Here is a 27,468-nt window from a genome sequence, read left to right on the forward strand (position 1 = left end):
TAAAGTATAGAAATCTAATCGACTAAAAATAACAAACAATTCACCTAAAAATTTAACAATAATAAGAAAATTTTAAAAACGTTAACATTTTAATTAATCGTTGGTAATTCATTTATAACATTAGAAGACTAGTTTTTAACAATTTGCATATAATAAACGATATCTTTTACAATGAATAACCTGATAATTATTATAATAAAAAATTAGTATTAAAAATGTTGATAAAATAACTTATTTATTATTTAATAATTTTCTACAAAATTCAACTAGACGAACTCTATGAAGATACTGAGAGTGAAATAAGAACATTCACCATATTGGCATGATTTAACTAGTGATTGGGTTATGATAATTTTATTAACTTAGTTTCGTTTATAATTGTTGTTTATTTATAGCAGAAAGTATAGAAAAAAACTAATTTTACGCAACTTGATTTTAAACTGGAGGTAAACCAGGAGGTAATGGAGGTAACTGATTTTGAAAAATCTTGCTTAATGGTATTTCGCTTAGTTTTTGATCAACTGGGATCCTCGTGTCATATAAAGATGGCGCCTGACAAATTATACCGCATGTTCCGGTTATACAAGCCAAGGTAAACACCCACAGGAAAAATCTATCCAACACCATCGACACAAATTTCCAATCCTCGATTATCTAAAATATATATTACGTTATTAAGAGTCACTCAAGAGTTTTGTTTTAGGTGTTTTTACTTCATTATCTTTATCAGCATCTCGAATATGTTGTGCTATAAATCGAACACCTTCCAAAGCTGCTAATACGTTGGCGGATAAATTCTTCGGTGTTATATTGGTAGAGGAACCACCCACTGTAATATCGAATATTAAATTTCGAATATTAATAACTTAATGTTACTTACTGGATGAATGTGCCTTCATTTTGTTCATGTCGTCTGGATCGACGTTCTGGAGAACAAAGCTTGGTTCTCTGGTGGTGATTTTGAAATCACTCGTGAAGGGTTCTGGTATATTAAGGCTGTTAATAAAATTGTCGACGATTTAATAAATGAAAACAAAACATACTTAGACACACATACTCCATGTCTCCATTAGGGTACCCTCTTGGTGGTTGGGAGTCGTCGTATTCTGGAATGGTGTATGTTGTACGGCGCATTATTAACATTTTAGGCATTATATGAAGGAATATCTTGCGAAATAATGGCGACATTTTATGTGTCGATGGAGATCTGTAAAACATATAAAAATAAGAATATCTTCATAACTGGACGACCCGACGTAACATGATAAACATGACAAAATGCTGTTTTTCCGTAAACATCTTGTTTGTGCGAAATATTACATTTTATGTACTTGTAAGCAACTTGATTAGCGATTCTATTGATGAAAATGAGAAGTATCAGTACAAGCAAGTGTTAAACTATCTAAGTATACGTTATTTTGTAGACCCTGTGCGTTCGGGTAAAATCGGAATTTACAATTGGGAATCATTGGAATTATCGCTACGCGATTGCCATTTTCGACGCCGCATCCGAGTAGGATAGTTCGTTGAAAGCTGATAATAAACATAATTTACTGTGTCAATTCTGCAAGAAAACATATTCGTGGGTATAATCCATTATTTCAACTAAGGTTATGAAAATCCATTTATAGTGCCTCAACCACCAGCTAGAAATAGTCAATTCATTAATGGAGTTTGTCCATCAAGAATAATAACAAAAATTGCATTCACTGGTAACAATTATAACTATATTTTAGTCGTTATATGTTTTAGTAATACCATCTGTTTTAGGTGAAGTATCCGTTGAATATATTGACACACATATGGGGCATAAATATGAAATTTGTTACTAAAAATTGACAAAAGCCGATGAGAATAAAATCAAAGATCAATTGACTGCAGGTGTAACTGTTGAAAGGATTTTGAAGAATGCTAGATTGGTAGGGAATAATGCTCTTAAAAGTATCAATATGCTGACAAGAGTCGATTTATATAGTTTCATAAAAATATATAATATTAATTTTCAACGACACCCTAATGATCTAACGGTTACTCAAGGTAGAAGAGTGGAACAAAGAGGGAACAAATCATGCCTTTCTATTTAAAATAAAATAGGTATTAAGGTCATGTTTCGTACAGTGATTTATTGAAAAGATTCTTAGATGGACATTCTAACAAGCAAATTGAAAATAACTTAGATGTTAGTAATTATATGTTACATGAATATTTTCTATGAATATTTGTTAAATCCTAATAAAATTTTAAAATTGAATATGTGTTTTTTTCATTGTTATTTATTTATTTACTTCTTTAATTCTATCCTTGTAATCTCTAAAATGTGTATATATCATTGTTTAGTTAAAATAATAATCAAGTCTACAGACATATTACTTTAATATTACCTCCATTAATGTTTAAAATTTGACAAATTTATTGGTTTTCTTGTCTTTTATGATCAATATATTTATGTTATTACTACAAATAATGGAGTAGTTACACTAGCCTAATTGTTGAACTATATCAATGTCTAAATCAAAAATATTTATGTTATTACTACAAATAATGGAGTAGTTACAATAGCCTAATTGTTGAACTATATCAATGTCTAAATCAAAAACATATTTAAATAAAATGAGATTAAGATATTACCTTTGCCATCACCTTCAAAATCACCTTTTTTATATAGCATACATTTATGTATATTTAATTTTACAAATTTAGTCAGTATCAATAAGTAATGTTTGCAAGTGAAAATTAGTTTATTAACCTCAAATAATCTAACAAATTTGTTCATCAACATTCTTCAATAAAATTTTCATATTTTTTAATTAAAAACTAACCAAGTATATAATTTAAAAATGTCCTTCTTTATTCAAACATGATTAATATTCAATCAATAATACAATACTCTAAATCCGCCCCAAGAAATTAGCGTTTTATAGGTGGTATAAAGAGGTTGAACGAGTTTATAACTCGGTTATATACATGTAGAACAGGAATTTATAGAAAATATTACTTGAACATATATAGATTTAAAAAACGTTGGAAGAGAATAATTAAATTACATGTCCTGATGGAAATCAATATTTATTTAATATTTTTGTTTAAAGAAGGTTATAAGTTGCTTTTTACCTCATCATCTGATATAGTTAAAAAGATTTGAGACACTTTGGAATCTAACAAAATTCCATTGAATTAATGGTAAAATGATTACATGTAATTTTTGCTTTAAAAAGTCGAATATGGCTGTATAAATGTTACATACAGTGAGAAATAAAAAGGATGGTTATATAGAGTAGTTATAAATTAATATTCATTAATTTATTCATAATTAATTCATTGAATAATGATAACGTTGATTTCTGATTGATTCCTGTAACACTGTGTTTGGGCATATGTATTATAAATATTTTTATAAATGTGTTTTTATATATTTATCAGCAAATATGACAATTAAACTTTCAATATATAAACATAATATATATGTTTATATATCCAATGCGATATAGTGGTTTCCGGGAAAGTGATTCCTAGAATATAGCGAGTAGCACCAAAAAATTTATATTTAATAACTAAAGTCAGTGAAGTAATACTAGTTTCAAATTCTTTACAATATAAAAAGTTTATAATAAAATTAGTTTTTGCTACTATTTATAACATAGTATGCTAATGTATGTACTCTACTGTCAGAAATTTTGTATGGTAGGAAACCCCATCAAACACTAGATAGACAAAGTATGTTAAATTCATCATTTAATTATTATTAATTATGTTATTATTAATTATTAATTACATTATTTTATAAAATCAGAATTATTATATTTGTAACTTGTATAATTATTTGAAGCTGCTTCCCAGGCTTCCCGAAGTCGTTTTTGTATATATTTACCCTCACACACATGACATTTAACTAGTTGGATCGGTCCGAAAATTCAAGGGGATTTAAAAGATTGAAGTCAAGTGTGGCCTTGAAACTGATTGGTTGATTGGAAAATAGTTTCTGGTGATGGCTTGCTGGATATAATATGCATGATATTTCAGAACATAAATTATCGTATTACCGTCTAGACAATGTTAAAAACTTGCACTGTGGCTTGTCACAAGCCTATGCATTGGTTTAATATTTGCGACCTTTGTCATCTGTCAAAACCATTGCAACTTGCTTTACTTAAAAATAAGTTCTTGTTGCATGTGCTACTGAATTTCTATAGAAAAAGAATCAACTTAAATATCTTCTAACGAAGCTAATAGTCATCATGACTATAGCCGAGTCTTTGAGAAAGTGTCTACTCCTTAACCAATACGTTGTTGTTGGAGCAGCAGTTGGCAGCTGCAACTGTTCTGGTCTCGTATAATGTTACCATTTATTTTCAGTTCGTTCTCTTTGATTTTCGACAGAAATCTGTGAAGAATATCCAAACTATTGTAATATGCGCCTCTGTATGTGTTGCTTAAATGCGCACTAATTATGACATATTTAATACAGTAGTTAATCTATAATAAGATCTCGGGAAGAAATATTTAGAATTTGCCTTAAGTATAAAATTTGAAATACCTCAAGTTTAGAAATGTCAGATAATAACAGTGTCTACGCCTCAAAGTCGTACAGGCAGATTGGCAAGATAAGTGTTCGTAGTAAATGGATTTTAGTCTTGATTATAACATTTTATCTTTTCCAGGCGTAAAATCCAGAGCAGAAAAGTCCTTACAGCTTGACCGATTCGATTTATTGCTACAGTAGTAAATGCCATTTTCTTGTACCAAGTACTTGAACATTTGCTCTAACTGGATTCCATTAGCAGATGATCCATTAGTAGTCAATACTTTGGTGTTTTCTCTATTAAGTTTCAAGTCAAATGGCTCGCCATTGTGCATTATATCGTGAAGAATGCTAGAAGTATCATCAACTGTGTCAGTGAATATAGCGCTATCATTATCGAATATGAGCTTTACCAAGTTTATAGCAAAATATTGAACACCATGTCAATGTATGTAATTGAAAAGAGAGCGAGACGACAATTGTACGCTTACCACATCTAATATGTATAGGAAAATATTATCTACATAACCGCGATTTAATCTAAATTCAACCTGCTCTTTTCAGCTTGTTTATTATTGCTTTCTTCCACACTGATGGTACCCTCTTTGAACATCAAATTTATGCAAGTCGTTGAAATAATGTCTCCCCATTGGTCCTGGTAATTTTAGTTATTTTTACTTTTTGTTTTCTGCAATTAGTCTATTATTGGTTCGTTGTCGGCAAATGGAGTTTTTGGAATCTCAATTGATGGCGGAGCTACTAGATCTTGTGGTGGATCATGACTATAAAGCTGCAATCTTTCAAGTGATAAAGGTTGACTTTGTTATGTTAAATTAATGTCGAATATAGTATATTGAATTGATTTATATTTGGTGATAATTGATTAAAATTAATAATTTAACTATAGAAAATGTTTTGCCAACAATTATTATTAAAGTTTCAAAACGTATTTTGGATATCGAAAGACCAAACGCTAGTAACTGTCAGGATAGAACAACTATTAGAGCCCATAAGAGAGCAGAATGTAAAATTTTGTAATGTAGAGTGTGTAGGATTTGTGTGCATACGTAAGTATCTGTAGCTATCCTGAGTATACGATAGAAAATACTCTATGTAAAGTAAAATTAATAAATAGTAAAAATAATTATACCAGAAAATCACACAGTGAGAAGCAAAAGAACCAAATAAGCAATACGAGAGGAAAATGTCAGATAAGTTATGTTTATTCAAATCCTTGTTTTAATATTTTATTTATATGGTTTGTGTGTATGTGTCTAAATGTGTATTGCTTAGATTACATTTCCTTTATTTATTTTATTCCATTAATTGCAATAAAATGTCTTAAATAATATAATATTTCTGCATTATCATAGCAATATATGCAATATATCTGCACCCGGAGTTATATAAACCAAAAGAAATAATAAATCACAAAGCTTCAAGTCTTATGTTATCAATTTACTCCAACTACTTTCTATTAAGTACACCTTATATTTACACTATGCTGAAAATTGAAACTTCATTTAAATATTTAGCTTTTTTCATCTTTTGCAATATCTGTAAAATCAGAAAGATATAAGTATTATAATAAATATAAAATAAACGTATACAATCATGACCATATTTATTCTTACCTTTACTATAATTTTCAAATAAGTTCTGTCTCTCTTGTCATAAAAATATACCCTTTGTTCCATAGCAATATACAAAATTAATGTTATAAAGGATAATATTTTAATAAAAATTCATACATTATACATTATTTCCACATTACCTGCCGCTAATTTTACCTAACCTCATATTACCTCAACAAAATGTAAGTACAAAATTATCCAAAAAATGACTTCTAAACACAACTCTGATAAACCAATCAACACTTTATGTATAGGCTTTTTACTGTCGTCTTTATTCTAATAGATAAAAACCCTCAGTATCGTTTTGTATCGCGGTTTAACAAGACGTCTATTCTTTCCTTGACTAAAACTGTTTTTAATTTGTAATTTTATAAATTATGTACTAAAATTAACTGTATTATATGTTGATATTGTGACTGAAATCTTAATATATGTATAGAATTATTAAGTAACAAAAGAAATCCAAAGTTTTGATATGTTATATTAGTGATTTTATTGGAGTATTAAATATATATTTTTAATAGACAGTTTTGGAACATACAAAAGTTTTGGCAATTTTCTAACAAAAGTTATATCGAAAAACTTCATTTTAATCAATTAACTCATTTTACGGTCTGGGTATTTTTCTACTTGAACGGGCAAGAATCAAGAATAACTTTTTTCGAAATAATTTTGCATGGAATGCTAGGAATAATTCATTACTTAAGTTTGCGCATTGTCTACGATATCGAAGACATTAGACTCGTTTAATATTGCCGCTCCGAAGAGAATGAACGTTACATTACCGAAATTGAAATCGAAATAAATCAGTCGGGGTAAGAAACGCCCATCTTTCACAACGGACCTTTCCACGGATTAAATATATAACGTTTCCCAACTATTCTAAATCTTACCTGAAATGCACGTTGAGCACGCAAACCGTCACCCATATCGAAGACGTTACTAATATCATGGTGAATAATAAATATTTCCCTAATAACGGCACCGCTAAAGATGTAGGTGGTATGATTTCGGCCAATAACAAGAAGAACACGGTTAGCGACAGCAGAATTGACACGCACAATGTTACCTGGAAATAAACATAAATTTTGAAGGCTTAATCATATCCCAGGAAAGTTTTTTCGATCATGAGAAATATTCCCAGTTTATTATACTTTTTCAAAAACTTTGTATATCTATATAGATATATGGTATCCTAGCATAATATAACTTTCCATATGTTTGAAATATGAAATACATCTAAACAAATTTACTTTTTTAATAGGTTTTTTTAATTCTTAGGTGCTTGTATGTATTTTGATCAGCGATATTATTAATGAAAATGCGAATAATTTTTGTAAACAAGTGTTAAACATCCTAATCTAGCTGTTAAATTCGATGATTTTGATATTTGTCTATATAAAACAATAGTATGATTCCATTTAGTATCATTGAATAATTTAGTGTATACAGACGCTAGTCATGCAACGATCAACATTGCATCTTTGAGCTGTATTAATTTTGTCCGTTTATTTGAAGAAATATTCTACCGAAGCCGATGAAACATTTTTATAAACTTATGATAATGCTCCATCATATCATAATTATGCGATTTGATTTTAAATATTTAAAAGTAGATTTTGATCTCAATAACAAAGAACGCCTTGGTGGTGATATAATGAATTTTAAGACTGATTGAAAGAAACCCTAGTTCAAACTCAAAGTCAATTAGCAGCTGACGAATTAACTGTTTCCAGATGTAATAAATCCAACAGGAGAGAAAATGACCACCATATTAGTGATACCCTATTAAAAATGCCATTTCGGTTATAAACAATGTTTTCTGTTTGTAAATCTTCTGTAACTGTCAATGAAATGTGGATGTATTACTACAATCACATGATTTAGTCTAGCAAAACTATTCATATCGACACCGAGGCAAATTATTCATTCTTGCTGGGCATGTGGTGGTATCAACAAAGTGTAGATCATTGCAGCATATTTTGGTTGGCACACGTTCAGAAATGCGGAAGAATTACAAAAATGGATCGATGATTTTTAAATCAATGTCGTTATTTCGACACGGTATCATCATGTTGCTAGGAAGAAGGGAAAGTTGATGTTTTAAAAAATAATGGAAACTGTTTTGATTGATACAGATATTTTTATGTATCTCGTTAAACATTTCTTTAGTTATTTAGTTGAACAATGGATTGTTCTATTTACTTGGAATAGGTAAGGTTCCGTTACATCCGTCCGCTTGGTATGAACCAGCAATCGCTACTTATTTTGTCCACTCTTCATCGGGAGTGTTGGCCGATGTAATTTTTTAACCGCCTAATGAAGAAAAAATAATTCTTTTGATCATCTCTCAAGTTCCTTAGACATTTAGAAAATATTAATTTTTTCGCAAACGAATTTTTTTTGTTTTGTTGACATTTAGATAGTACAGTTTTGCCTTCTTGTGCTTTGCCTTATTGTTATTTTTAAACCTTACCCTTTATTGTCAGAAGCATTATAATTCAGTTTTCGGAAACATACAGGTTAGTAGTTTCTTCAATATCCATCTTGAATCAATTCAAATTCATCAATTTTATCAATCTAATTTAATTTTATTTCAATTTTAATTAATTTATTTGTTTGATGGTGATGTTAAATGAGATTTATTTATTATTGTCCAGATTTTCGTCAAGGTAATAAGAGTGGTAATGTAGTTTGTAGTATGATTATGATTTTCTGTATGATAAAGTCAATTAGACCTCAATTAGGTTTAAATTAAATAGCTTTAAGGTTAAAATTAAATTAAATAGCTTTATATTTGCAGTATGGATATCACATCTATATTTTTTAATTTCTATATTCTTTTAATAGATATTTTGTTAGTTATTTTTTAATATAATCCATCTGACCTAAATTGTTGAGTGATGTCTATTTGATTTTGTGAATATCTTATGTTATATATCTATCTTATATTTTTTTAAAAATTTAACTAGACTGAACTAAAACAACGCCTGACTGGCCTGAATAACTTCTGATATAGGTTTGGGTTTAAGATGATCTATAGTTTATTTTATCTTTATCCTTAAAAATATTAGCATTAATTAAAACTTACTTTTTCTCCTGAATCTGATGGTAGGTAGAACACCAAAACGGTTAGAAAGGTAATACCTACACAAGGTATAATCAAGTTGACAGTATAGAATAAAGTTTTTCTTCTCATGGTTATTTTGAACGTAATATCTGTAAAAAGTGTTTCACATCATATTGTTATTAAATTACACGTAAATAACAGACCTGAGAAGGGCTCCTGACTATCTGGGTAGTACTCTTCGTTCCTGGTTGCAGGTACAGCTAAGATATCCCATTCGACTGATAAGTAGAATTCCGATAGATCAATGCCTACTTTGATTATATTACTACCAGGTTGTTGATCCATGTGCTTTAAGTCAACCTATTTTAAAACAATCACTTGTTTCCATGAAACTGCACCAATAAATAATAGCACGCACTAATAAATAATTAGTTTAATAACCAATAGTTTATAAAATATTATTTATATAAACAGTCACTACTTAATCCATTCTCTTCAGAATTAAGTCTTATGGAATAATAAATAATACAGTTTATATAAAACAGTTCATAAACATATTATTTTATTTTTACGCATTATTACTTAATATTCTTGCTGTAAGATAATATATCTAAAACAATGAATTTATTATATATTTTTACATAAACGGTATTCTAAATAAAAATATATTTCATGGTAGATAGAGAATGGAAAGTTTTGAAACAATAATCATGATACTTTTATGAGCATAATATGTGCGTTTGCTTTGTTTTTCAGATTATTATAGAACTTGATGGAATTTTATGGGTCTTTGTTTACTAATAAGACGAGATTATTTATCAACCATTAACAGATACTGAAAAGGAATATTCATGACCATAAAGCTGTGGTGTAAGCCCATATGGCATGATCAGCAAAGTGTAGTGTATAACGAGTTGGTTAAACCGAATCAAACTTTTTGTGCAGATGTGTATCAACGTCAAATGGATAAATTTAATGTATTGTTGAAAAAAATTATAATGACGAATAGTAATTGCAAGAGTTGAGAAGGATACCCATTTGCAGCTGGAATAGGAAGTTCTCTTAGGCCAACCAGACACGCTGCTTTCTAATTACGAGTACCAGTTGTTATAGCGCGATGCAGCATGGTTTGACAGGCGAACGATGTCGGGATGTTTGTAGTATATGATTAAAATGATGATATGATGGAAAATATCTGAATTAATATATATTGCACCAATTTTTCTCAATAAATGCGTTTTTAATGTGAAAGAATGCGCAGAATAAAAGCATCTGATATATAGCTTTGCGCGTTTTTTTCCTTCCGATTATAAGAGAAAAAATGGTAAAGTTAGAACGACTTTATTTAAAGTAAAACTTAAATTACAAAGATTACGGACGGATATAAAGGGTAGGTAACGACAACTTTCACACTGTCAAAGTGGCACTAACTGTGAAGTTGAATGCTCGTGAATACATGCGTTGACGACTGTGTGGTGACTCGTCTGATTTTTATGAAGATTGTTTACTTCTGTTGACAACTGTATTAATACTCGTATGTACGTAGGTATGAAGACTCGTGTAGTGACTTTGTGAAGACTATGTATATTTGTGTTCACGATTGTATGAAGACTTGTCTAAATAGGCTGTCTAAATAGGCTCTAAATATAACTTTCACACTGTCAAAGTGGCACCTATTGTGAAGTTGAAGGCTCGTCAATACATGCGTTGACGACTGTGTGGTGACTCGTCTGATTTTTATGAAGATTGATTACTTGTGTTGACAACTGTATTAATACTCGTGTGTACGTAGGTATGAAGACTCGTGTAGTGACTTTGTGAAGACTATGTATATTTGTGTTCACGATTGTATGAAGACTTGTCTAAATAGGCTGTCTAAATAGGCTCTAAATATAACTTTCACACTGTCAAAGTGGCACCAATTGTGAAGTTGAAGGCTCGTGAATACATGTTATAATGAATATGCGTTGACGACTGTGTGGTGACTCGTCTGATTTTTATGAAGATTGTTTACTTGTGTTGACAACTGTATTAATACTCGTGTGTACGTAGGTATGAAGACTCGTGTAGTGACTTTGTGAAGACTATGTATATTTGTGTTCACGATTGTATGAAGACTTGTCTAAATAGGCTGTCTAAATAGGCTCTAAATATAACTTTCACACTGTCAAAGTGGCACCTATTGTGAAGTTGAAGGCTCGTCAATACATGCGTTGACGACTGTGTGGTGACTCGTCTGATTTTTATGAAGATTGATTACTTGTGTTGACAACTGTATTAATACTCGTGTGTACGTAGGTATGAAAACTCGTGTAGTGACTTTGTGAAGACTATGTATACTTGTGTTGACGAGTGTATGAAGACTTGTCTAATTAGCCAGTTACTTAAGACTTGTCTAAATAGGCTGGCTTAACACTTCTTCACGCAATGCGATTAATAATTATTACTAGCGAAGGAAATACCCATCTAATGATGATTTTGTTGTCTTGATAAAGCTATACGAAATAATCCAAGATTATTTTTATCCATGGGTTTACAAGATCAATATGCTTCTCCATATATGTCTTTCAGTGTTATCTTTTCTTATAATTGTTTGGCCAGTATCAACATACGACCTAAATAGTATCTATAGAATCTATCTATCTATAGAAAAGTCTAATTTGTTGCTCGTGCCGACTTCAACGTGATCAATTGGTAGTAGTTAAAACAATATTGTAAATAGATAAATAGGTTTAGGTAGGTATTAAGCTAAATTGTGTATATATAGTAGAATATAAAATACATGTAGTAGATAGGTTAAATAAGACTTTTGTTTATTTTTATTTAGTTGTTACAACAATTATTACGTATCTATTTTATTTTAAAACTTTTTTTTTTAAATCTAAGTTTGATTATTTTTTACCTTCTAGTGAGTTTCTTATTTATATTTTAAAGTCGGTTCAATTTCTCTGTTAAACTATTTTATTATTTATCACGTTTGAACGAACAAATGTTATTATTTACTTACTTGTATGAATTTATCTGTTTATGTAGTAATTTAGTAGCTACAAAATATATTTAAAATTTGGGAATTATTTATATTCATGAATACATTAAAAATTGCTAAAGTATTAAGTATTCATTTATTAGTTGTGCCAAGGATATTAGATTATATGTTTCAGAAAATTAATTCATAATCATAAAATGGAGTGTTTATAATCTTTTATCTAAATATATATTTTCGTTCGATAATATTGTAGTTCGACATATTTTCAGTGATTTTTTCATTACGTTTTAATTAAAAAAACAGAAACTGAAATTTTTATACGGTTTTTGTTGTTTTGAAAGAATTGAAATATTAAAGAGCTAGTTTTCAAAACAATAAAACTAACGCATTCAGCATTGCACTGTATACGAATTCCGACGGGAGAAAATGCACTTAGTGCTTTATGACATATGTACACATTGGTACAAAAAATGTAGAAGTGGTGATAATGATTTTTGACAAATTAGTTAGGTGGGCAATGCGGTAACCTGTATACTATGACTTGATGTAATCGCGAAAGGCTGTAGCTTCTAGCACATTTGAAAGCCCCGCGTGTGATGTTCGAATTAAATATAGAACAATATATGACAGTTAGTTTATTCAAAAAATATTTTATTTAACGGAAAGATGTGCCGACTTTTTGAACGGTGGTTACACCGTTGCTTGTTACATTATTCACTTTTAATACATGTCACTGTTCTTTCGAATAAACAGTCCGTAACAGACGTATAGTATCGTAACAGACGCACTATATAATATTTAATATATATAATATACGTTTTTTACTGATCATCTGTAAAAAATAGAACTTCTTAAGGAGAAAATTAAGAATAATATAGAATATATTTTTACAAGAATGCTCAACGTAACAAATCCTTAAGTATATTTTTAATATCCTAGTAGATCTATCCATATTATGAACTCCCGGAAACTGGAGAGAAGGCAAGACCATATAGTCGTGGAATAGTTGAACGAGTTAAAAGAAATTGTCAAAGAAATAAAACAAGTCTTTAGAATATTATTAACAATATTATTGTTGCACTTGTTTTTTATGAAATAAATTTGCTAAAAGATCTGTAGAATATAAGTTATATACTTGAAAACTAAAAAAAAATACCTGAAGTCCGTTATACGTCCAGGATGCAAATTTCATCAAACAGCTTTGCTCGTCAAAAGGAAAATATTGAACGTTAATTTCGCAAGATGACTTGTATATGGACGGTGGTTTCCAGATGACTTCTCCGGTATACTTCAGTGTCGCCTTCGTCATCAAAGTAACTTCGTAGTTACCATCAGCGCTGCAACAGAATAACAAACAATTTGAACATAACTAAATAAAATGTCGTTTCGCAAACAACGTCAGAAAATAAAAACAACTAATAAAAGTGTAACATAAATATTTCAACTATTTTTATATTGATTTTCGCAAATTAAAAAAGAAAAACTTTTGTATGGAGTATTTACAGTTATTAAACTAACACAGTGTGCATCCGAATTCGTTTTTTTAGTTGTTTTTTCTTTGGGAAAAACGTATTTTTTTAAATATATTGTTTTTCTTTATTTATTTTGATCGTTTCATTTGATCGCTGCGGATATTATAAAGCGAATTTGTTTTTCTATACTGTTTGAATAGGAAAGCGGAGAATTTTCAATTTTAAAATGACGATAGCAATTATTGGGTTTGTTGGGTAAAAGGTGCATTTTTAAATTATATAAATATAAATATTTGAAAAACAACATTTGTTGTACATATCTTGTAAACATATATATTTTACTGTAAATTTTCTTTCTAAAGTCTTTCTTTCTAAATGGTTTATGTTTTGTAATATTATCATGTAAGATTGTGATCTAAAATAATACAACAAAAGAAGCAACTTAAAATTTAGATTTTGGCTCTCTCTTGCTGATCTTCTATGTTCTTGATGACCAACCGCACATTTAAGGTCCTTTTAGGTAAATTCATCTCTCCTAAATGTGATGTATTTTGTGGAATAATGTGAATGTATATAATTCTTAAAAAATCTTTCCAACTGTTCAATAATTCGATAGTCGTTAATTATTTTTCCGTTTTCCGTTTAGTAATTATTCGATGTATATAGATATTAATCTTTCATAAAGATGCTAATCAAGGAACGTCCAAAATGCAATTTGACATCTATTCTGTTTAGGAATATGGTGATGCTGCTCCGTCATATCCGAATTGTTAACTTTGGTCGTAGAGTATATATAGAGGTTTTACTTAAATAGGCGAAACCGACGAAATGTTTTGCATGGTTCGACTAATACTGGTTCTGAGACAACTTTTTTAATTGGTTAATTTAAAACGGTCTATAAAGGTATTTGATTTGCTCATTTCTAGAACGCGATGGTTTGTTTCAGTTTGTTTCTGATGCCATTTTTGTGTGTCTGAAGGAATGCATTTTCCAGCATTTTTGTGTCTTAATTATAATCGCTCTAATTTGATTATAATGTATCTTCATTCTCAAAGGTTTTGTGTATTCAGAGTATGTACAGAAATAGAATACCAGACTTCGTTTTCCTTGGAAGAAACAAACCAAGTTAGCTAGGTTAAGGATGTGTGTGTTTATTATATATTAATTTTTTATTATATAGCGTATTTGTCTATGCATAATATATCTATATATCTATAAATATATATATATATATATATATATATATATATATATATATATATATATTTCTTATTTTTTTGTTGCTGCATGCAATTTAACCGTTTTAATTATCCGTTCCACAATGTTCCCAGTAAAATTGTAAAAACTATAACTTGCCTCAATACATTTGTGTTGAACAAGTAAGTAAACATATTAACAGACACAACTATCAGCTGTGCTGCTCTGCTTTCAGTATGAAGGAACAAAAATATACTAACTTTAATACATCTTACTTAAATTGATACCACTAAAGAAATATGAAAAAGGGAAACAGAGCTATAGACAATTTTGATTATATTTGCCAGGGGATATGTTCTGGTTTCAATTTGATTGCAGTTTTTTATATACATTCATAATTAATTATTTTTCATTTATTTACATTATAATATATTCATTATATATATTTATTATATAATTATATTTTAACTCTTTGATATTTTATAACATTTGTATTTATACAGAATTTTATTTTAAGAAATTGTTTTGAGAAAACAGATTTGAGTTTTATTTCAAATTTAATTGATCAGTGGAATGTGACGTCAGCGGTTGGTCACGTGATGCGTATGAAATACTTAACCAATGAAATGCTTTCCTAATAAAATATTTTCTTTACAGGTGCCTGTAATTAATCAATGAAATGGAGAGAAAAGACGTTTTCAGCGCCTTCCTGCTGAGGCCACATAAAACAATTATGACATTATTTGTATTAAGTTAACACTCTATATATTACTTTATGGTTTTGGTTTTAAGGATTTAAAAGTGACGATTTGTCAATGTCAATGTCAAATAACGACCTAGGTGAGCAATAGCTATCATACGAATTTACTAAAAATGTCATTTTAAAGAGATTCATGGTTTGCCAGGCAAAAAAAGAGCTTATTTGTATCGTATTATGGCTAGTATTGCAAACTGGATCTACTATGATACTCCAAATACTCCTAAGAGTCATAGTTTAGTCCAGAAGAGCAATCCACATTGATACCGATGCAGAATTTTCATGACCATCCTTTCGCGCATATGGTTCCATGTCTTATGTCCCAACGTTAGCATTTTTCTTTTTAGTAGGAGTAGTTCGGTATATTATCACATGTTTCACAATAAACCTCTCAGATTTTCCTTTGCTCTACTATTAGTCATCTAAGATATCCGTAATATCAGACTATTAATAATATTCTTTCCTCGCGTCCGCTGCAGCTTAAGTTCCTTATTTGTAGTCTGATTGCCTCTAGACGAAACTGTATAATCTTAATCTGGATCCAAAGATATAAGGGCATAGTCTCAAATGTCCCTTCTGTAGTCAATCTATATCCGACTTTTACGTTTTAAATAAATGCAGTGACTCATTAACTGTTAGCAGAGTATAACGACTTATCTGATCCATTGAAAAGTTTTTTCTTTCCTCAAAATCTGTCTAAATTATGTGATTTCCTCATAGAAATAAATTTTTTTTTAATTTAAATTTATACTTAACAAATGTTGTACGATTTTCGAAACTGAAACCTACTCTTACAATAGTAAAGTGACTGATTGTAATTTCGTTTCAACTAGTATAGACTTCTGCACTTAGCAACTGGTCTTGTGATGTAGGGAAGAATATACTTTAGTAGAATACTCTTGATTTAATTTTATATCTACGTCCAGATTTTCAAACATAGTACCTAAATGAAAATGAGTTTCGTCACTGAAAATTACATTATAACTTGGTAAAGGTAAAACTACTATAGATTCATATGCTTAGTCCCAAGTTGCAAAATCAGTGAGAAATTATAGAGAAATGCTTAAATGGAAGCGAATGTCCTTTTCCACAAATTTGGTAAATACAAGAGGTTTAAGATAAACTATTTTGTATCATATAAATGATGACAGTCGATATCACATATACTTAAAAGTACTTAGCGTCGCTTAGTTATTTTAGCAAGGAACAATTTTAACTATTGTAGTTTGTAAGCTCATAAAAACTAATACTTTTTTTATTCCTTTATTATCAATTCATTTCATTATTTTAGAAGATATTTATATCATTTAGTTATATAACAATATTCTAGAATATGAATAGATACAGTGTAATAAAATGTAACTTACTTATTGAATAGTACAATATCGGGCAACCATATATGCTCTGAAGGTACATACAACATTTCTATTCCTCCATATTCTTCGGGATCCCATCTTAATTTGTAATCATTCCATTTCTAAAAAAAAACATAATTATTCAATACATATAATCACATAACAGGTCAATTAGAAAGTCCCCGGCCTACCATAGTAAAACAAATTTTTTTGGCAAAATTAGTTTTTTTAATTCAACATAATTTCCTTCAAGGCTGATAATCATTTTTTAGTACGATTTGTCCTTTGCTTCAAAATAGGCATCAGTTTCGGCGATCATCTCTTCATTCGACGAAAATTTCTTCCCAGCGACCATTCTTTTGAGATGTGAGAACAGGAAATAGTCGCTGGGGGCCAGATCTGGAGAATACGGTGGATGAGGAAGCAAGTAGATTAGGAAGGAGTAGGAAGCAACCCAATTCGTGGATTTTTGCCATAGTTTTTACTGACTTGTGACACGGTGCATTGCATTAGTGAAGCAGCACTTTCTTTTTCTTCAAATGCGGCCGTTTTTCGGCGATTTCATTCTTCAAAAGGCCCAATAACGCGATGTAATAGTCATTGTTGATGGTCCTTTCCTTTTCAAGGTAGTCAATGCAAGTTATTCCATGCGTATCCCAAAATACAGACGCCATAATCTTACCAGCCGATTGTTGCTTTTTCCCGCGCTTTGGAGCGGGTTCATCGTATGCAGTCCACTCGGATGATATTGATAAAATGATGGAGCCATGTTTCATCCATTGTCACATATCGATGCAAAAACTCGGGTTTATTACGCTTGATCATCTTCAAACACTACCCCGAATCATCAATTGGTCGTTGCTTTTGGTCAAAAGTGAGCTCGCGCGGAACCTATTCTGCACAAAGCTTTCTCATACCCAAATATTCGTGAATGATATGACGTACACATCGAATTGATATCTTTAGAGTGTCTGCTATTTCAGTCAATTTCAATTTACGGTCATTCAAAATCATTTTGTGGATTTTTTAAATGTTTTCGTCGGTAACAACCTCTTTTGGATATCCACTGTATTTACCGTTTTCGGTGATCATTCACCACATCCAAACTTAGCGTACCAATCCTTGATGGTGGATTTTCCTGGGGCAGTGTCCGAAAACTCGGCATCAAGCCAAGTTTTTGCTTCAACTGTATTTTTTCCCTTCAAACAGCAATATTTTATTAACACGCGAAATTCATTTTTATCCAGTTTTTTTCACAATACCAAAAGTTGCTTCATTCAAAATGCTATAATTCACAAACTAATGATCCGAAAGCTGTCAAATTTATGCACGGATATTTTTTAGGGTTAGGGCTAACTAAAAAACATATGGATTTTATTCTAGTAGCGCCCACTATGTGTCAGGCCGGGGAGTTTACAATTGACCTGTTAGCTCACACTGATAAGATTTTGTTGTATCAGTGTGAAAATTTGGCGTGTCTACAAGATTTATTTTTGGATTATTATATTTCTTTGGCTTTTTACGGAATTCTCTTAAGGCATTAAACGACTACCCATGTAACGTTATAATAACAATGTGCCTTATTTGAAAAAATTTGCAAGTGTGTTCTGAAAAATATTTGATGAAATTATTCGAAAACAGATTTAAATAAACAGAAAAAGTTTATTACCAGTCTCTAAATGTTACATTCTTGAACATATTTCCTACGTTCAAGTTATTGGAGATGTTTCAATTTAACGTAGTCTTACTTTGTTAATATAAATTAATCTAAGTTAGGTTATCTAACAGAGGTTTATTATTTAATAAGAGTGACACAATTCATGGAGTTGTTGAAATTAATTGTTAAAGAAATGAAAAGAAATAGTTATATTTTTGAAGTATTTTTGAATTTATGAGTAATCACTGTGGCTAATTTTGTATTGACTTCATAACTTCATTAATGAAGTACCAAACAATTACGTTTTTCTACTCCTAATTTTGGAGGGTTTCTTATTATTTGTAATTAAAACCTCGTATTTGAAATTTTATTTGATAAATAATGATATTATGTAAAGTATTGAATTTTTGAGGTCAAAATGCATGAAATCTACCAATTTAATTTGGAATTATTACTCGATGGGGTTTTATGTCAGACCCCATATTTATAATTTTGTGTTGAAAAACTCCATTAATAAAGTTCTAAAAATTACGTTTTTATAGTTCTGATTTTGGAGGGTTTCTTGTTATTTGTAATTGAAACCTCATGTTTGATATTGTATTTGATAATGTTATTATGCAAAGTGTTCAAGTCTTAAGGTCAAAATGCCTGGAATCCACCAAGGTAAATTGTAATTATTACTCGTTAAAGATTTATGTCAGACGATATTTTTACTATTAATAGACCCCAATATAATTTCCATTCAGCTAAATGTGAAGTGCTAAACAGTTAAGTTTGCAAACAAAAATGTTTACTATCATCCGATCTGATTAATGGACAGATATAGATGTATATCGATATATACTTTACGCTTATTGGACAGAATATTGAAACACTAAGGGTAATAAAAAACTGCATATATTTAATGCTCAACACTCTATTTAACAACATCTGCAGAAAGAAACTAAAAACAACTATATTTTTACATGGGATAGTTAGTGAAGATAAACCTATTGAAATTGGAAATCATCGGAGTTATTACTGATAAGTGCTAATCAACAATTAATTGCATTTAAGGTGGAGTGTAGAAGAAAATAACGACAATGGCTGAATTTTATAAGATAATTTCAATCAAGTAGCTTGACTGATAATTTTTTAAAAGTAATTAGTATTAGTGAGAAGTTATGCTCTATTCTCAATGACATTTAGTAAGTTGGCGTTGTATCATAAATTCGCAAACAATAAACTAACAATTAGATGCCAATTTAATACTATATTTTTATAAAAGCCATAATCACCATTTCATAATTTAATTAATTTTAGTTTGCTTCATTTCATGACTATATATATCAGGATACTGAATTAAACCAAGAGTGTAATAAGTGCTGCGAACCCCCTCTTCAGCACCAAAGTAAGTTCGTGTTCAGTTTTTTAGGATGCAAAGGGTATGAGCTCATGGAATACGTTCAGATTAGTAAAACAAATTAGACTATATTGTAATTCTTTGAAAAAAGGGCGAAGAAAACAATCCACTATGATAATACACTTATTACATAGGTTAAAAGACCATAATTAAAGTCGGCGAATTAGAGCAGGACTCATGTTAATATCCAGTTTATTGGCCAAGTTAAGCGCCATGTGTATACTAGCTCCACCAACATCTCAAAAAATGTTTTCGTAGAAAATAATTCATATTAACTGGAGATATAACCACTGTCGTATTTTGTAGGTCTTTCGGAAAACCACTTCATTCCACTACTCATTGAAATGAGTGTATAGAAGTTGATGAAAATTATACATAAATATTAATGTTATTATATTATAGTGTTATTTTTACAACTGTAAATCTCTACTTTCACTTCCATTTGCATGAATTTCGGTTTTATTTGAGAATTTTGAATAAAGTTTTGAAATTATTGAATTTGAATTAGTTAAATTTCTACAGAAATATAATTTATGAATTGTCTAATTTGCATCAAAGAAACGTTTATCAATTCCTTCAAAAAGTACCTAGTTATTCATACACTTAATGTAATAGATCTTCTCGAAAAGTCATGAAAGTCTTGTTTAACAAGTTAATATAAATTCAGAATGTTGTAAATTTTCTGTTACATAACTGCAGCAATATCTCTTAGCCCAAGTAAATTATACGAAACAATAAATCCTTTTATATGTATTGGAGTAAAGGTAGATAGTTTGCCGCAAACGTACCTGCACCACCCATAAATTTGTCGTCATAACCTGATTTTTCAGATTCATTTCGATCAGCTGCGACAACTTGAGACTGAGCCAAACAGTAAGTGTTTCAGTGTGATTGATAACAGGTCGGATAAGTCGGTTGTAGTTGCTGAGTAGGTCATCGTACAGGCGCTTGGCGTCCGGGTTAGCTTCGATTTGTTTTACTTCCCCAGAAACTTAAAAAAAAAGAAGTATTACTACACGTTATAACAAAATATAAATAAAACAATTCTTAATTTACGCAATTTAATTTACAAAAATTAGTATAAATATATAGCGTATATGTAGTTCTTATAAGTAATGGCATGACGATTGATGTTATCATTGTTATATTTAAACAGTAATGTACACATTGAATTAAATGTACAAAATTTATTGCCTTTTCGTATACTGAACACTTGAGTAAAGATACGTATTAAATACATATGGTTAAATATATTTTAATGTGCATTGTGTTAGCAAGAAATTATTTTATATACTCACGCACATAATCATAATGATGATTGTTTCGATAGAAAAGTTTCTAAGATATACAGATGAATACATGGGCACTTATTGCATAACGCTGTTAATAGTTGGAGTTAATAGGTGTAACATATGTTTCCGCTGTTTGCCTATAGATGGCTTAAGCATAGTTATTGTTTAGTTGAAGAGAATGTAGTTAACAAGCGCTACATATTGTTGTTAAGCTTACATTAATTATTGATGTGAGGAGGTGGATGAAAAGATGTGCAGAAAATACAAGTTACAGGCAAGGTTGTAATAATCAGGAACATAATAGAGAAAGAGAGAAAGGGCATAGAAATTCTGGGAAATTACATGGGTTACTATACCAGGTGTAAGTAATTTGATAAATGTTATTTACAACAATTTAAATTTTATTTATTCAAAGTATTGGTCATTTGAATTTATACATTTTACATACAAAAGAACAGTTTCTTCTTTCATCTAAACCATTAATCGAGCCATTTCTTAACTTCGATCGAAGTTAAAAAAAAATCGTTCAAAAATTTTAAAAGAAACATCGTTTTGAAAAGGTGGTAGTGGAATGAAGTCATGTCTGGAGAGTACGGCTGGTACAATAAAACTTCCAAGTGTCTTAAACATTTCCTTTACAAATGTTGCTCTATTGTTTTGTTGTCATGCTGCAAAATCACCTTTAAGGGTATTGATGTTTGTGATCTTGTTTTTCCATCAAAACATAGTTTAAATTAATCAATTTTCGCAACTCAAAATCAAATCCAAACTGGTGAGTTGGCCTTACAGTGGCTTTGCCAGGTGACAACCATGATTTTTTCGCTTGCAATTTTTGAGATGGCAGCCCTTTTTTCTCATTTCTTTCCATCTTTTGGATCTATCCTATCGTTTGTAATCGCTCACAAATTGCGACTCGGCTCGCTTTCAACATTTCTGCCAACCGTTTTTCAGTATGTGTTAGGCCTTCTATCCAATAACAGCTGCAATTCCAAATATTTAAACGTTTTCGGTCTACTAGGACGTTCTTTAACTGTAACGTTGAAATAACCACATTTGAATTGTCTGAATCATGTTTGAAGTATTCTTGAGTTGTTGTAAGTTAAAGTATGCTCAAAACTTAATATATTCAAGAAATTTTAGATGCATAACGCTGTTATTTCAGTGGAACGTAATTTGTGTAGTTCTGAGGTCACTAGAATAAAATGCCATCATGTATGCATCAAATTATAAAAATGCATACATTATGGCTAGTGAAGTTTATTTAAAAAACCAGAAAGTAATTACCGACACACCGGGTACGTTGTTATTATGATCAAATTGGACAAGGTTGTATTTTTTACTTTTTGATTTGGTTATGATCATGTACATGGTCAAAAGAAGAATGGCCAACATGGGGTAAAAGCTCAACGGAAAGAGAGATAATAAAAAATAGAGAGGGACATGGACATTTAAATCACTAGACTGTATAGTACCAACTAATATATAATGCTGATCGCTTCTCCTGGACTGTAGTTATATAGTGGCAACTACAGAGTAAATAAATAGTTCACACATGTTATGCAATAAAGAAATTAATCAATTCGTATAGGAATCATCAAGTTATTCTCCATTGCAAGGGAAATTCCCTATATTTCACATCATAAAAATTGTTGGCTATTTTAGCTTGCCTTTACGGAGTACAAATTTGATTAATATTTGTTACCACTCAGGATCATTCCAAACTCTCATATCATGAGGATGAAGGTACACGACTGTATATCGGTAATTACTATATTCGTAGTTTTTCAAAAATGCACTCCTATCATTCAACCTACTAATAAAAGCCACTCCACGTATGCCTGAGATGGCTTGAAATTAAATGAGCCTGTTGAGAATTCCACAACATGTTAACTTTCAGCAGTATAAGTAAAGCCCTTTGAAACTAATCGGTGAAGTGTTTTTAATGGATAGCCCTTTAGGAGTCCAATATAATCCACAAAATCCTCTTCTAGGAATCTTTAGATATGCACGAATTATTTTCCGCCTTTTAATGAAAAAATATTCCCTGAAATACTTATGGTGAGACCGCTATTATTATAGAACGGTTTGTGAGTAGTTTCCAAAGTGCTAAAAACGGCAATTCTTATGTCGAAGATGTAAATGTCGAAAGTGTGTAAAATAGAAGCGAAATTGAACGAAGCCATAGATTTAAATGATAGATTTTGAGACATGACAATGTGCATTCATAGGTAATATTTAGACGTTCTCGTAGTTTCTGTAAAATCCCATAGAAGTCTAGACTCCACGACTAATTCCTGTCAATGCTTCTATGCTATATTACGACATTACTTTTGATAGATTATCAGTGTTTTAAAATTAAGATTCGTATACTATCAGCAAGATGATAGAAAGTAGTGACAGTATATTTTTACAAACTGAATGATGTATTATAACCATTAGTTATAAAGAATAATATAGAGTTATTATTAAACATATGCGGGTGTTAATTCTAAATATTGCAATATATTGTGTTGTTGCAAAGTACATAAAAGCATTCTTGTTTTAGGATTCATGTGATTACTTTTACGATATATATCTAAAACGTATTAAAAAATGAATTGCTGTTCGTTAATCTTGCTAAAACTCGAGAATAGCTGGACCGATTTGGCGAATTTTAATTTTGAAATATTTGCGGAAGTTTAGCAAAGATTTATACGATGAGAAAATATGAAATAATTGCGAGAAAAATAATAAAAACAACAATTTTGTTTCCCCATAAAATGTGCCACTGTTACTCTTATCACTGACAGCCTATTCAGGCTTTAAGCTATTGTTATTGTCGAAGAAAGTTTGAAAGATAGATGTAGGGGATACGAAGTTTACCAGGTAGAACTCAAAATTACTAAAATATGTTTGCTGATGCAATCATTCAGAAGTAATTTTGAGGGATTGACAATACAGTTAAGATATAAGATCTCATTAAACATTGTGATTATTTCATAAGAAATTTCAAACTTTTAAATGTACTTGATACTTGTACAGATTGAAACTGAAATATATATTTTAATGAGTGATGGTTTTCCAATTACTGTAATCACAACTTAAGGAGCTATTTTCTCATTAAATTGCCTTAAGTTTAGAAAATTAAGGAAAATCTATATAAAATATAGTCAATCCAAAGTAGCATTGAATTGACATCACTTCAAATACTGTTAGGAAACAGGATTTAAATAGTATAAAAATAACTCACGAAAAGGTCCAATGCAAGTTTCAGAATTTGCTTTTAAAAGGATACAGTTTTTAAAAGCATGTAGAAAATTTAACGGAGACTCATTATGTCAATTTGTGTACCGACACAGGTATTTAAAAATGGAACATTAGGCCACCTTTAGCAAGTCGCTAATTAAAAGTGCACAAAGACATCAAACGTTGATGGAAAGAGGTAAAAGTTAGAATAACATTTGATTAGGTTTCATAATCACAATATTTTTAATAATTCATTGCATTATTCTTCATGCCAGAGATAGGACTCCAACAAAAAATCCCAACAAGTAGTCAGCCAAGGCTATAATTAAGGAATGGCTTGCAAAACATAATTCAACTCTTGAAAAATTGAAATATTTCAAGTTGTCACTTGGTAAATATAAATGTAATGTTCAGTTGTGTTGTGTATATGTAATTTACTTTTTTAGAATAGGCTTGAAAAAAGATACACAGTAGATAAGAAGGATGAATAATGTGGCTACAGAGTGTAACGTCTTCTTCCCTATCACTACATATTAAATAATATTTATCGAATTATTATGGTATGTGAAAATAATTTCTATAGTAGATATGCAGGACGAGAAAGATATACAGGCAAGAATTGTTTGATTTTGGGGAAAGGATTGTCTACAATAACACTCTTCGGTTTGGATGAACTCCGAAAATTCTACGAAATACGATTGAAATTGTATTATATTACTTATCTAAACATAATTTAATAGAATAAACTATAGAGTGATACAGTGATATCAGAATTACTTGACACAGCAACGAACGAATCCAGAACTAAACATAAAATGATAAATACGTTCTTTAATGAAAATAAAATAAAGTACTTATATGTATTATGTGATTACCATAGGTGGTTTAGAAAAAAGTTCAATGCAAACATAATAAACTAACTCTAACCTACAATTGTATTGTATTGTAATACTATTGTGGCTGTTGAAATAACTATAATTATTATATGCAATTGTTGTACCATAATGTTAAAATAAATTATATTTTATAACATTTTTGTTTCATTACTTTATTTATATTAGAATATTGCACATCAAAGGACAGGCTATAGGTAATAATAACAATATGTTTTAATGTTTATTGCAAAATGTGAAGCTGAAATATATTTTTAATGGATACTTTCTGGTTGTTACAACGACAAAGAAGAAAATGTTTTTGTCATAAATTTTTTTTTGGTAACGAAATTCAGACATATTATGATAAACTTAAATGTAGAAAATAATGGAATTTGCATTGTTTTATCTCAGTATGGTTAGAAAATTGGAATACTTTTAGCATTACACTTTATCAAGATCAGCTGATCTATTATCGATGCCTGTTGTCGGCTGTACATACTATATGACAAAATCACACATTAATTAAATTAAAGAAGATATTTATAACGTCATTTTGAAATACAATTTTGCTCAGTTGCATGTTATAAAATATTGTTAGAAATATAGGATCGTTTCTGATTATCAACTGCTACAATATACATTGCAAGGTACGATTGAGCAACACATTTTTATAGAATTGAGATTGACTTTTGTATAGTTTGTTTTTAGGTTTTTACTTATATATTTACTTGAATTACAGCGATATAAGAAGTATAGAAAAATTCATGGCTAGAGTTAGTTAACAGTCGGAAAAAGAATAGTTAACATTTTTTGAAAAAAAGCCTTAAATGAAAAGTATTTTAGTAAATTAATTCATAGCCTTAGTAATATTTCCTTAATAAAAATATTTCATAGTAGAAAAACTTAACATAAATACATATTTTCACTATTAATACTCATATTATTATTTACTTTACTCATATATTATCCATAAATACAAGAGAAATACAAGAAGTAAAAATACTTTTCAATTGATTGTTTACTATTTTAAATGTATATTTTATATATCTCTTTTATATGCAGTTATTTTGCCTATGGTAGCAAATTAAATAGGTTACAGAAATAATATAAAATCAAGAAATAATAATAAAAAAAAATATGTTTCGATGGCTGTATCTTAATGGATCAGGAAAATTTGAAACATATTGTTTAAACAACAATAAAAATATTTCATAAATTGATATTATTAGATTATAGAAATATATTTCAGAATATTATTTAGTTAAAATTAATTATATGAATGTGATAAAGGGATTGTCCTGCATCAAAGTTTTACTGTTATAACATATTAAAGAAAAAGGAGAACGAAAAATTTAATAACTTTTGAAATGTTTTTAACTTTAGTTTAGTTTTAGAAAAATGAGTTTAAAGCAAGAAGATGATAATATGCAACATATTCTAATAGATCCACGCCATGCTGTATACTTACCATAACAATAATTTAACAAAAAACTTAACAACATTAACTTTAACACAATCATAATAACATTAATTTAAACTAAGATGACGCCCACAAAGCTGTCATTTGAAGCAGGAGGCTGTTGTTCTGGACCAAACGCCCACGAAGCCAACGAGTTTAAATTTATGGAATAAACGAAATATATTAGTCAAATTTGGATGGCCGACATTTATTTTTGCTCCAATGTGCAATATCGTTCGTTAATATGTTTTATCTTATATTATATTTTTAAATATTTTGAGGGAGTAGTTTTAGAATTAATTTTATTTTCTTACGTGTAATATACAAAATTGGTGTCTCAATACCTTCGAACTCAATGGGAAAATCGATTTTCTGTGACAGGCGCAGATATGTTAAACCGGGAATATTACTATTATAAAAATAATTTTGCTGCGTATGATACACATTTTATGATTTTTGTGTAAACGTGTTTTATTCTCGTAATAAACATGGAAAATAATATGACTTTACTATGCATACGTGATATTAGCTAATGCTCCCAATATACCATGGTCTATTTCAGTATCAT

General features: G+C 29.7%; 1 protein-coding gene across 1 annotated transcript; it reads right to left on the minus strand.

Annotated features, from left to right (window-relative positions):
- Positions 1–76: 76 nt before the first annotated feature.
- LOC143191266 (acetylcholine receptor subunit beta-like 2) lies at positions 77–27,011 on the minus strand. Its single transcript, XM_076396168.1, has 11 exons — positions 26,910–27,011; positions 20,838–21,040; positions 17,003–17,112; positions 13,366–13,546; positions 9,427–9,583; positions 9,245–9,372; positions 7,047–7,222; positions 1,058–1,207; positions 881–996; positions 714–829; positions 77–654 (listed from the first exon to the last, which is right to left on the minus strand). Exons 1-11 carry the CDS (start codon positions 26,959–26,961, stop codon positions 436–438), a joined length of 1,608 nt encoding a protein of 535 aa, XP_076252283.1. The 5' UTR covers positions 26,962–27,011; the 3' UTR covers positions 77–435.
- Positions 27,012–27,468: the final 457 nt, after the last annotated feature.

The sequence above is a fragment of the Rhynchophorus ferrugineus genome, unplaced genomic scaffold, assembly GCF_030347505.1.
Source record: "Rhynchophorus ferrugineus isolate W39M unplaced genomic scaffold, kcgeb_rfMv2 rfM2, whole genome shotgun sequence".
Classification (NCBI taxonomy): Eukaryota; Metazoa; Arthropoda; class Insecta; order Coleoptera; family Curculionidae; genus Rhynchophorus; species Rhynchophorus ferrugineus.